Here is a 12,518-nt window from a genome sequence, read left to right as displayed (position 1 = left end):
CAGGTCGGCCGCTGCAAGGATAATCTCTGCAGGTGGGGATACCTGGTTGATGGTTGCGATGATTGCGAGTGTGGAGTATCACCACAAACTATGGCTCACCTTTTGTGCTGTCCTAAGTGCCCTAACACCTGCACTATTAAAGACCTGTACGAAGCCACTGACAATGCCGTAAGCGTGGCCAATTATTGGTCAGCAAAAATTTAGTTTCGATCGCCATCGACTCGCAAAGAAGAAGAAGACCATTGTCTTTTGTTAATTTATAATTACGTGTGTGTGTGTGTGTGTGTGTTTGTAACTACACAGATATAAATAATCTCGGAAGAAACGTACTTATTGAGTAAATCATAAAATTTGCTAAATAATATTGCTATCAGATAACAACGCAACATTTCCGAAATATAAATCAATTAGGTACGATAAGATTAACTTATAAAAATCTCGTCAACGATTCGCCAATGTTAATTCAGTTTCCAAAAACTAGTTCGATATTATTTATCAATTGTTTAAATAACATTTTTGTTACTAAGTACATTTTGAATCTTGCTTTGTACGCAAGAGGAGTGTTTGCAACTTTTGAGTAGGACAAATACAATTAAAAAAATGCGTTTAAAATTTTTGGTACATATTGCACTTCAATTTGTATTAGGAAATATTGTGACGGCACATGTGCATTTACACTGGTATCCAACCCATCCAGCATTTGACCCTGCAATATATGAAGAAGCTTTGGATCCAGAATTATGTCGTGAACAACTTCGATTCATAACAAATAATAATGCGGTATTAAGATTAAAATGTAAGTAGATTTCTCGAACATTTCTTGTTAAATAAGATCTGTAATAAGAGAGATTCGGGAGTAACATTTAATACAGTGACTAAGATTGTGAAAAGAATGTTAAGTTGGTTTAGACACGTAAAGCGGATGAAGGATAATAGGATTACGAAAGCCGTACCTATATAAGGCGAAGGTTGTTTGTAGGGCTGGCAGAGGAAGACCTAGAAGAATGTATCACACCATATTGGGGACGTCTTTAAAAAAGGTAAAGCACTTTCTAATCTGAAGCAGCATGTGCAGCAAGAAGAGTATATCAAGATCCTATGATCTTGATCTTCGCTTTACTGTTTTTAAAGACGTCCCCAATTTGGTGTGGTACATCCTTCTAGGTGTTCCTCTGCCAGCCCTACCAACAACCTTCGCCTTATATAGGTACCGCTTTCGCAATCCTTCATCCGCTTTATAGCATCTGAAACCATTCTATTATTTGAAACTAGTCTAGTGCAAATTTTTGTTCTGTAGCAAAATTTTATTTTCTTATGTTTTTTTTTTAGTTTTGGAGGCTGGTATGAGACTTCCGAAAGGCTTAACAGAATTTAACAATATTGACATGGGTTACTACGATCAATGTATCGATATACATGAACCAATAGATGATTCTGTCATAGAAGGAAAATTCTGCATGATCGAAGGTCCCGTTAGTAGAGATGTAGCAGATTATATGAATTGGTCAGATTTTGACCCTACATTTTATAATAATGAAACTTTGGAACGATTGAATGAGATTGAAGGATTGAAATCAAAACTTGCAGCAATCGCCATTGGAGCTGATGTGTCAAGGTCAGTACCTTCTTATAAAATGTAAAATGTACACAATATTGCCGCATGAGCAATAAGGCCGCCTGTTGTGCTTTTCTGTATATGTTGTCCTTATCTCTGTATTTTGTGTCCATTGTGCTCAATAAAGTATTTTATTTATCTATTTATCTATTATTCCATAATTTCCAAAATTTATATTTATTCGTCAATAATGCTGAAAACGTTTTTAAATGTTAACAGAAAATATTTAAAAAACATTTTTACGATAGCTGAAAAACAGCAAGCATATTAGCTGACAACGCAAAAGTAATCTAGGAATGTACTTAATTTCAGTTTCATTATTCCCTATTTTCTGTAGACACCAGTTATTGTTATTGGATCTTTTAATAATTATTTTTTTCAATTTTCTTTTTTAGAACACTTCCAATATTGCCAGCATTAAATCTTCCAACATTCAGAATGGCTCTATGCGTGCCAAAAACTTGCACTACACAAGAAGGGTTGTCAGGTCTCCTCTTCAACCTCACAATGTTAGGGTTTCGCTATAGGGAAGAGTTTTGCCGATTCAAAGGTGATAAGCCGTGGGCGCCAGCAGATTATGTAGCAATGTAAGTATAAGTATTTAATGCCATCTAAAAAAACAACTAAAAAAATAATGACACGTTCAAAATGGACCATATTGTCATAGGGCCGCGTTGCAAAATTTTAAAAATCATGGTTGGTTTGCTTTATCTTCTATCTTGTGGATTATTACCAACCTCAGCGGCAAATACAAATTTTAACAGTGATAAGCTACCTATGTAATACTCTTAAATAGGTTTGGTAGGTTTGGTTAGGTTTGGTTTCTGGTCGCTTCTGTAATAAAGCGGACCTGTAAAATCTTCAGGTTAAGTAAACGGACCCTGTGATGATGATGATGAGGTTTGGTATTATAATTATAATTATGAACAATTTGTATAGGTTGCACTAATTACACTTTTCCTTATTTTCAGAGCTATATTTTCTTTTATCGGTCTTTTGACGATCCTAAGTACGGGTTATGATCTACATCACACATTTTTCCTTAAAAAAGGTAATTCAATTATGGTTATGTTCATCACAAGTTCCACCCTTCTAAGCTTATGAATAATAAGTATTGAACGTCTTTTTTTAAATCTTCCCCTGAAAGGTAATATAAAGATTTTATGTAGATATGAAGCTCCAAACGGATTACGAATTTATAGAAAAGAAGTGATATGACTAATTCCATTGACGCAATTGATAATTGATTTGATACTCGTAAACGGGAGTCTCATAGTACAAAGGTTAATAACATTTTTAATAAGTAATGGTAACGACAATTAGTTCAATCGTTAAAGATTTGATAGTTTCAGATTTGGTATCATTATGATTTAAGCTTCGATACTGATTTTTTAGTCTAGAATACACACAAATAACAGATTATGAATGATCATAAACGCGACTGAAACTTTATTATTTCAAGGAATGTCTAATAATCATATAATAAATATAAATATAAATTATAGTTGAGATGACTCAGTACGTCACTGGTAAATATAAATACAATTGGTTTTTTTTCAGATCCACAGGAAACCAGTCCATTGTTGAAGTCATTCTCCGTATACACAAATGGGAAACGTTTGACGTCTTTTAGTTATAATCCTAACAACCTTAACAGTGTTGATGGCATCAGAGCTATATCCATGTTCTGGATCGTTGTTGGTCACACTTATCTCCTGTTGCCGCATACTATAAACGTTCGTTATGTATATTTTGAGGTGAGTTCCTAAGTTGCTGCAACCCAGTACCTACATAATACTTTCGACCAAGAGCCAAAGAATCTATTCAAATTACAATTACACTTTGTCTAACAACCTGTCGCCTGTAAGTGCTGGTCTATGATATGAGATGTATTTTATTAAATGCCTCAAATGGCAATAACTACGTATTTTTTTCATTACACAATAATCGAAAACCATCATCTGTTCAGCGTTTACTTAATTAAAATTGTACAGGTGTAGCGGAACTAAAATGGGCAATTAATTACCCCAGTGGGCCAATTTTGACAAAATCTACGAATCACATGCGAGATTATTGGCCGTCTAAGTTCATATTTGAATTAGTTATGAACAACTGAATTACAATCAGCCGTAGACAGCATTAACCTTTGACTGAATAGCTGCCATATCTTTTACTTCTGCGTGCCCTGGCAAAAGGATGGACGAGCAAGTGATGGCCTTAATATTTCCAGCGTCAAATTTATTTTTTCATTTGTTACAGTGGATACTTAGTTTAAATTCGTTGTGGATTACTGCTGCACCGTATACTGTGGACACATTCTTCTTTCTCAGTGGACTTCTAGTGGTTTATACGACTGCTGGAAAACTCAGTGGTTGTAAGTGTTTTCTTGATAATTATCATGAGTCGACAAAAGCTTTCTCAAAATCACCTTTTTGGAGGCATGAGTTTATTCTTTCGTTTTTGAATTTACATAGTTATTGCAGTTTTTAACTAGCACCCTTTCAACGAAAGTATGTGTTTAATTAACTTCTTGACAAATATTTTGTAAGGATTTTCTTCTTATTTAAATACTCTTTCTTTTCTTTCTCTCATTTCTTATATCTTTTTATTTGTCAACTACTTTTGCTAGTAGCTAATCTATTGGTCAGGCTTGTTTAACCGCCTGAACGCAACCAATTAAATTTAATATTTTTCCAACATATCAACAATCTATGAAACTTTTCTGTAATTTTCAGCAAAACTTATAAGGAACATCCATCTTTTCTACCTCAACCGACTTCTGCGCATGTTTCCATTGCTAGCAGCAATAGTGTTGCTGCAAGCGTCACTGTTCCACCATATAGCTGACGGACCTTTCTGGCAGTGGAACGCGTGGAACACAAACAACTGTCGGACCTACTGGTGGTCTACGTTACTATATGTACAGAACTTTCTGAACCCCGCTGATCAGGTAAAAAATATGTATTTTTTTTGTTATTATTCAGCAGATTATGAAAGTCTTATGCAAAATACAATCTTTTTACACAGTTACTACTACAGTTACTTAGCGATTTCCTAACACCATTATGACTAATTTAAGAGCCACGCTCCTGTCGGTGTAGCATTTTCCATGCTACTTTTTAAAGGAAAAATAGGGCAGTAGTTTCCTTCTTGCCTTCCGCCTCGCAGTACTTGATCTGACGCGAGTAGGATGGCGCTCAAAGTAAAGGCGTATTAGGACTATTGCCCTTCGCCTCTGAATAGTAGTGACATTTACTGCTGCCCTCTGTCAACACCACAACACCAAAACCAGTCGACCTTAATTCTTTCATCTTCTCTGCGGCAATTTCTCTCAGATGATTCACCAAAGATTTTTAAATTAAGAGTTTTGAACTGTATTTTCTTCCAGTGCATCAACCACACCTGGTACTTAGCTATCGACATGCACTGCTACCTCGTTTGTCCATTGTTCCTATATTGGGTGCTGAATGGCAATAAGAAACACGCCTGGATCTCCCTCGCAGCTGGTCTACTTATTGCTTTAACTATTGGCACTACGTATAGCTTCATCCATCAGTTCCAAGGATGGAGTATCGCTCCTGTGTAAGTAATAGTATGTTTTATTATAAATCTTTGTTGGGAATATTCGCAACTATTCACTTTGTTTCAAATCAAAAAGACCTTCTGTGTGATAACTGAAATTTAATAACTCACTGTGATTGCATGACTGGGTGTAAGTGGGAATTCACTGTGGTCCTGTGGTACTTTGGCTTGCTTCTTAAGCGGGAAGCACCGGTCCGTACCCCGGTACTGGACTTGCACCAATGAGTTATTAATTTGTTCTCACTAAGACAGTTCACTCGACCATTATAGACGGCGATATTATGGTACCTATCAAGTTGGACTGACAAAAAGCTCGGTTAGGTAAGGGTACTTAGTTCATCTTGCAATGGATGTACCTCTGACTACCTCAATTGGAATATAGTCGTGAGTTTTGTTGTGTTAATTTAAAACCGTTGTTTTCTTTTTTCTCCACAATTAATAATTATTTGCTGTTTACTTGTAAATATTTTACATCGTGTGGTAAGTACCTATTTTTAAGTTTATTGATATATACTTAAAACATATTTTGAAACATTGCGTACACATTTCAGACGTGAAGGTGGTAGTGATGAGTTTCAGCACCTTTATTACTTCAACACATTGACTAGAGCCTCACCATTTTTCGTCGGGATGATCTTTGGCTATCTCATGAACATATGGAAGGGTAGAAAACCTAATATTCCTCGTGTGAGTATACCAAGTCCTTAGAGATATAAATTATTATAAGGTATTTACACCACCACGCTATGCTCCATACCCCCTCCGGTTGATTGAGGGGAGGCCTGTGCCCAGCAGTGGGGCGTATATAGGCAGTTTATGTTTATGTAAGGTATTTACTTATTCTGACATTTATTATTTGTAAGAATTATGAACTTCTTAACAATACGATGGAGTACTATCATCATTGGCATGATTTCGTAACGAAAATTATCTTTTATTTACATCACTTTGTCTTTTTCGTTTTCTTTTCTTCTCCATTTCATCATTTTAACATTTTCCACTTCATAATTTGTTACAAAGTGAAAAAGTAGTCGCAAAAATACTTACTCCTCTCTGCTACGGGTTTTTTTACTTATTAAGACATCAGCCCTTCATAGAATAAGTATGCCAATAATCTATGCATTTTGTAATTAGTCACAGTGTTGTGTGGGGAAATAAATATTCTTCATCTGTTTTCAGTACGTAACAGCACTTCTGTGGATCTGCTCGGGTATTCTTGTCTTTGGACTTATTTACGTGACGCACCTAATGAAACTCGAGGGCTGGGACTATTGGATCGTAGATGACCTGGTGAATTCCTTTGCAAGGTCGGCATGGGCTGCAGTGGTTGGATGGGTCATATTCGCTTGCCAACACGGTTTATCAGGTAATGAGTTAATATTTTATAAGATTTTTTGTACTTATCTAAGATAAAAATTGTTGAATTGGCATTTGTTCTTCATATTTTGTACGTATATTCTAATTCTTTTTTCAAATGTCATGTCAAGTCATCGTCATTATTGTTGTAGATGTACGCTTTAAAAAAAATTCGACTCATGCATACAAATGCAAATATTGAGAGTCAAAATGGCGGGTGTATCGTAATGGCTCCAGGCAAAATGTATATCAAAAAACGTACCTAAACTGTACTATTCAGTACCTTTGCTTTAAAGAGCCTCCGTGGTCCAGTCGTTGAGCGTTCTGCTCACGATCCAGAGGTCCCGGGTTCGAATCCCGGTGAGGACTAATCACTTTGTGATCCCTAGTTTGGTTAGGACATTACAGGCTGATCACCTGATAGTCCAAAAAGTAAGACGACTCGTGCTTCGGGTGACATGAGTCATGTCAGGGGCCTTTGGCGGCTCAATTATAACCCAGACACCAGGGTTGATGAGGTTGGTAATCCATCTCACAACCCACACGATAGAAGAATAATTGTAAGTAACAAATGTGTTAAAACTATGAACGTTTTTTTGATAGACAATTTGCCTGGATTAATACAGCCGCCGTTTTGACTTTGTGTGCACAGAAGCGGGGAAATTACAAACCTTTTAAGTACTATGGGAGCGCAGCAAATTGGTTGTCGCAGAGTCGATTTCGTACGAAATTGAGTCCAAAGTGGCCGGCTTTAGAATCTTGTAAAAATTCTTATCACCTTATTTTCCAGGTCCCATCAACTGGTTCCTCTGTCTGGACTTTTGGAAGATGCCATCTCGTATTTCCTACGCCATGTATTTGTATCACTTCCACCTTCAGTTCATCCTTACTGGAACTGCTCGAGCACCCATATTCTTTAGCGATGGTGTTGCGGTAAGCTTATTTTTATTTTTTATTTTTTTTTCATTAACAATATAAATTGTATTTGAAATTTTACATATGTACCTATGAATTTAAACAATCCAAAAATATAACAATTGAGCATCTAAAAGCCAACAACTTAAAGTGAAATCAACATTTATCAATATTTCGACGAATTTAAAAATAGTACATATATTACTAATTAATATCAACGAAACATTAAATTAAAAACAACTTAGTCAATAATTACAATTCAAAAAAAAATAAATAAAATAAACGTGTACAAGTCAATTTAAATACAACATTATTTTTTCCTTATAACTTTTAATAAAATACAATAATGTGATGTTACCCAAAGTGTAACTTTAATATTCGACAATATTTAGGTTCTATATTCTTATTAGGTGTTAGTATCTTCATAACCAAGGCGCGTGATGTTGAATCATTAGCTGCCCTTGGCAATGAAGGACTTTCCAGTCTACGTTCTCCAAAAACTATATAGATGGCGCTGTTCAGAGTTGCCTTCGTTTAACCTTCTGATTTCATGGATAACAGACATAATTATGCATGTATTTTATTTGTTTTTGGGTGTAAATCTTCTACTTCTATCGTGTGGGTTGTGTGGTGGAGTACCAACCTCATCAACCCTGGTGTCAGGGTTACTATTGAGCCGCCAAAGGCCCCTGACATGGCTCATGTAACGACTACATACTTACATCTGTAAGTAGTAACCGGGACCAACGGGTTAACGTGCCTTCCGAAGCACGGATCATCTTACTTTCGGATAATCTGGTGATCAACCAGTAATGTCCTAACCAAACTAGGAACCACAAAGTATTTTTTGTGATATGTCCCCACCGGGAATCGAACCCGGGGCCTCCGGATCGACAGCCCAACTTTCAACCACTGGACCACGGTGGTGGTGTGTATAAATAAATAAATAAAAATCGTTTATTTCGGACAAAGTCCATAGAATGTTAGTACACAAACGACTTATAAACTAGTGTTAGTAGGACATTATTCGGGCGACCGTAAGTTCAAATTATAGGGTGTGAAGCTCCATCCACCTTTTTAGAAGGGGGGGTCCCACCTATCACATAACGTCTTCAGGATACTGTTGGGGCTGGCATAAATGATGACTCTTGTTATATTACACTCAGGCACAACACTTCTGCCATCCATTATTATTCTGATGAAAATAAGGAGAATCACTATTGCAACATAATTCTGCACCGTATCTGATCCAAATATCAAGCAGTATTTATTTTTATATAGTATGCCTCCGTAATTACATTTAATATTGTTGAGTAATTATGTACCCGAGCATGACAAAATAGGTAATTATCACAGTAAATCTGTACAACCCTTTCTACTATATTATTTTTAGGGTACGTAGCCTAATCGAAGCAAATGGAATTCTATAGTCTCTGCTTACCCCGGTGGGAAATAGGCGTGAGTTTATGTATGTATGTTTGTACGTAGCCTGGAAACTCCTTCAATGGATTACTTTGACTTTTATCTTCAGGCTTTTTGATTATTGTATTTTATATTTCAGATATACCATTTCTTCAGTCAAGTGTTGATGACATATGGTATTTCATTTTTTTTGACGCTGATTCTTGACTCGCCATTCTCTATTCTATTCAAGGTGCTCTTAGGAAGTGGTAAGCTTTTTGATTTTACGCTTTTTATAGTGTTGACTAACTATATACCGATAGAGTTAATCCTCTAGTCCAATCGGCAACACTAGTTTTATACATAGGGGAGTAAGGGGAGAACGGAAAGAACACCTATATCCGGCCCAACTGCCAACCTCACCTGCGCGCGTCGGTGCTTCATTATGAGTCGCTGGCGGCGGTGTCCACTGGACGCCGCGGTGCTCCCTACTAGATAACGGACGAGGCTCTGGCGACCGAGCAATGGCGGTATAACCATACCACCGGTCGGGCAACCGACCGTAGAGGCAACAGCGGCCTTGGAGTTTAAATAACTTCAAAAATGTCTAGGGCAGAAGGCAACGGGAAACCACTGCTTCTATTTTCCCAAGAGAGTCAGCATGAAGGGTCCTCGCAACCCTGATGCTGACCACGATCCTCAGATATGAGGGACCGACCCAAGAGAGAGAGAGTTTTATACATCTATACTGAACTCGTTAGCTTTAGTGACTTCTTAGTATGAATAGATGTAGCAGTTCAGTTCAGATGCAACTTAAAATTATCATCATCATAGCATTAACCCGTTTTTCACAGGGTCCGTTTACTTAACCTGAAGATTTGACAGGTCCGGTTCTTTACAGAAACGACTGCTTGTCTGACCTTCCAATCCGTGAAGGGAAATCCAGCCCAATACAAGTTAGGTCACATACCTCCGAAAAAGCATTTCTGGGGAATGTGGGTTTCCTCATGATGTTTTCCTTCACCGCTGAGCACGTGATCCAAACATAAATTCGAAAACAAATTTGACAATCATTGGAATAATTGAATCTGATTAAACTTAAAATAATACTTGTAAATTAATTTTAAGACGAATCGGTAAAAATTAAGTACTTACCTAATATATTTTGAGCTAATTGCTTATATACCTATATGAATTATGTAAAGGTATGTTAACATTTGCATATACACGTATTATAATTAATTGCTTTTTGTTACAGGAGCAAAAAAGCCAAAAAAAGAAATCCCGGATAAGGAGTGATAGATACCTGCAGTAGAACTTTAAACTGAATTTAGATTAACTTATTTATTTTGTATTAAAATGTGAGGAGGTAGGTAAGTATGTTTGATTGTCACAAATCATTTTTCTATTTTTTGAAAAAAATAAAATAAATAAGTGACGTTAATTTTATAACATGCGCCTGGTATAATGAAATAGCTACATTCCGCAATAATATTTGCTCTACTCATTTTGTAAGGTGAAAATCTAAATACTTTTTTTATCTTTATGACGTGGCCTTGGAAAAAGCAATCTTATCATGATAATAATATGGAAAGTGCTTAGCCTATAGTAAGGTATTTGTGTAAGGTTAGGTTGTTGTTTTAATGTTTCTCAACATGTTTTCTAAAAAAAAAATCTAATTACAAAGCCAAGTCTACCACAGTTTTTTTTATCACCACACAATATCCCTTTGTAGCAGAGCGACTTCACTCAAACAGCCACTTGATGAATACGTCGCTATATTCAAGCAATTACCTGAAATATTCGCCGAGCAATTATTGAGATTTATACGGACAGTCTATTCAGCCTTATTAGTAATTCTGTCTGCTTGTGCATGATAAACTCGCGGGAGCGGATGCGGCGATAGACAGCGGGAATATTAGTCTTTTCGGTCTGTATGCAATTTGAAAAAACCCATTTCTAGGTAGAAGAACGCTCGACTCAAATTCAAATCCAAAAATATCTTTATTCAGTAGGTAACATAGATCATTAACTGTTTCAAATTCGCCAAACATATGATGTACGCCGATGACAAAAAAGTATACGCCACAATTCGAAACATTGGTGACTGCAGGCTATTACAACAAGATTTAGATGCACTTCAAGAGTATTATATTCGGAACAGAATATCCATAAGTATCAATAAATGTCAAACTATCAGTTTCACGCGTAGAAAACAACCTATTACTTTTGCATACAATCTCAACGGCGTTGTAATGGAGAGGGTCAATATGGTGCGTGATCTTGGGGTCTTCTTTGATGCAAAGATGCTTCTGTCAGACCACTGTGAAAAAATAACACGGAGAGCCTATCGCAACTTATGTTTTGTCCTAAGAACTTGTAAGCCTTTTAAATGTTCACTCAGCTTAAAAGTAGTTTATTTTGCATACGGACGTAGTATTTTGGAGTATGCTAGCCCGATTTGGTCCCCTTGCTATGCGGTATACATTGATCGTATAGAAAAAATTCAAAAACTTTTTATAAAACATTTAAATTTTAAAACTAATCAAAGTCACTTATCGTACCTAGAAAGTTGTAGATCTCATAATCTTTTGACATTAAATGAGCGGCGTAAAATGCTCGATCTCTGTCTATTGTATGATATCTTACAAAATCGACTTGATTGTCCGGAACTCCTTCAACAGATTGGTTTTAATGTACCCAGACGTCGTACCCGTCATTTAAAGAAAGATTTTTGTTACCCCTTTACATTCCACTAACTATGAAAAAAATTCCGTTATTAGTCGAATGATTTTAACCTACAACAATCAGTTCACAGATATCGACTTATTTTCTATCAGTAAATTTGGGCTAAAGTCGCAAGTATTCCAATCATTTAATGCAGGATCAACAGGGTTCAGATTTTAAGGCGGCTGATATTTATGTAAATATTATATCGTATGTATCTATGTTCATATACTATATACATATATATACTTATTGTAGCACACGTAAACACGCATATACATGCAAACACACTTAACCACACACACACACACACACACGTTACTTTTAGCTTGATAAGTTTATACAAATTGTTAGCTGTGTTTACCTTTAATTGGTTACGCATTTAGAATAATACCTATGTTTGTTGAATAGGCGTAGTAATAATGTTGTAACTGTTGGTAAACCTAATAAAAAAAAAAAAATAGTTACACTTTGAATCGTCAATTTTCACACAACGAACGTCTCATCCGCCTAAAACTACAGCAGTTCCTCACAACCTGTATAGCTGGGGAAAAGAAGCTGCAAGAAAAACCTCGGCACAGAGCCTTCTACACAGAGTATAATAGTGTGGTGAAGGAAAAAATATTGTAAGGAATTTCTTCTGAGTTTCCAGATTTCACCGCAGCATTTTTGTCTAGGCGGTTCTATCATGATTCTATAAATTACACCTGGATCATAACCCGTTTTTATTAAGTTTACTTTTAGTCATTCTTTTTAAATTTCCAAACCATCCAAGCTCTTTAATCAATCCAAATATTATCTTTCCAAATTATCGTCACTACATTTTTGTTCATACTATAAAACTTCTTTATCATAATCACACAACTCCTCATTCTATCATTCAAAGCTACTCCACTCCTATTTTTAACGTTTTCATTTCCAC

At 36.1% G+C, this 12,518-nt stretch overlaps 1 protein-coding gene across 1 annotated transcript; it reads left to right on the top strand.

Annotated features, from left to right (window-relative positions):
* The first annotated feature begins 467 nt into the window (after positions 1–467).
* Positions 468–10,513, top strand: LOC126368387 (nose resistant to fluoxetine protein 6-like). The gene is made up of 13 exons (XM_050012345.1): positions 468–796; positions 1,330–1,615; positions 2,011–2,202; positions 2,587–2,666; positions 3,176–3,372; positions 3,875–3,989; positions 4,351–4,565; positions 5,004–5,197; positions 5,749–5,884; positions 6,377–6,563; positions 7,344–7,486; positions 9,030–9,138; positions 10,128–10,513. The coding sequence occupies exons 1-13, from the start codon at positions 601–603 to the stop codon at positions 10,166–10,168; spliced, it is 2,091 nt and encodes a 696-aa protein (XP_049868302.1). The 5' UTR covers positions 468–600; the 3' UTR covers positions 10,169–10,513.
* Positions 10,514–12,518: the final 2,005 nt, after the last annotated feature.

Source organism: Pectinophora gossypiella, chromosome 7 (genome assembly GCF_024362695.1).
Source record: "Pectinophora gossypiella chromosome 7, ilPecGoss1.1, whole genome shotgun sequence".
Taxonomy (NCBI): Eukaryota; Metazoa; Arthropoda; class Insecta; order Lepidoptera; family Gelechiidae; genus Pectinophora; species Pectinophora gossypiella.
Note: the sequence above shows the minus strand (reverse complement) of the source record. Positions and strands in the feature narration are given on the sequence as shown.

What these genes read in the sequence shown, in the direction of transcription:
- LOC126368387 (XM_050012345.1), top strand. Translation starts at nt 601, where the DNA reads ATGCGTTTAAAATTTTTGGTACATATTGCACTTCAATTTGTATTAGGA. An exon ending in TGCTGGAAAACTCAGTGGTT is followed by an intron (nt 3,990 to 4,350) that starts GTAAGTGTTTTC and finishes TGTAATTTTCAG; the next exon opens with CAAAACTTATAAGGAACATC. An exon ending in GAAAACCTAATATTCCTCGT is followed by an intron (nt 5,885 to 6,376) that starts GTGAGTATACCA and finishes ATCTGTTTTCAG; the next exon opens with TACGTAACAGCACTTCTGTG.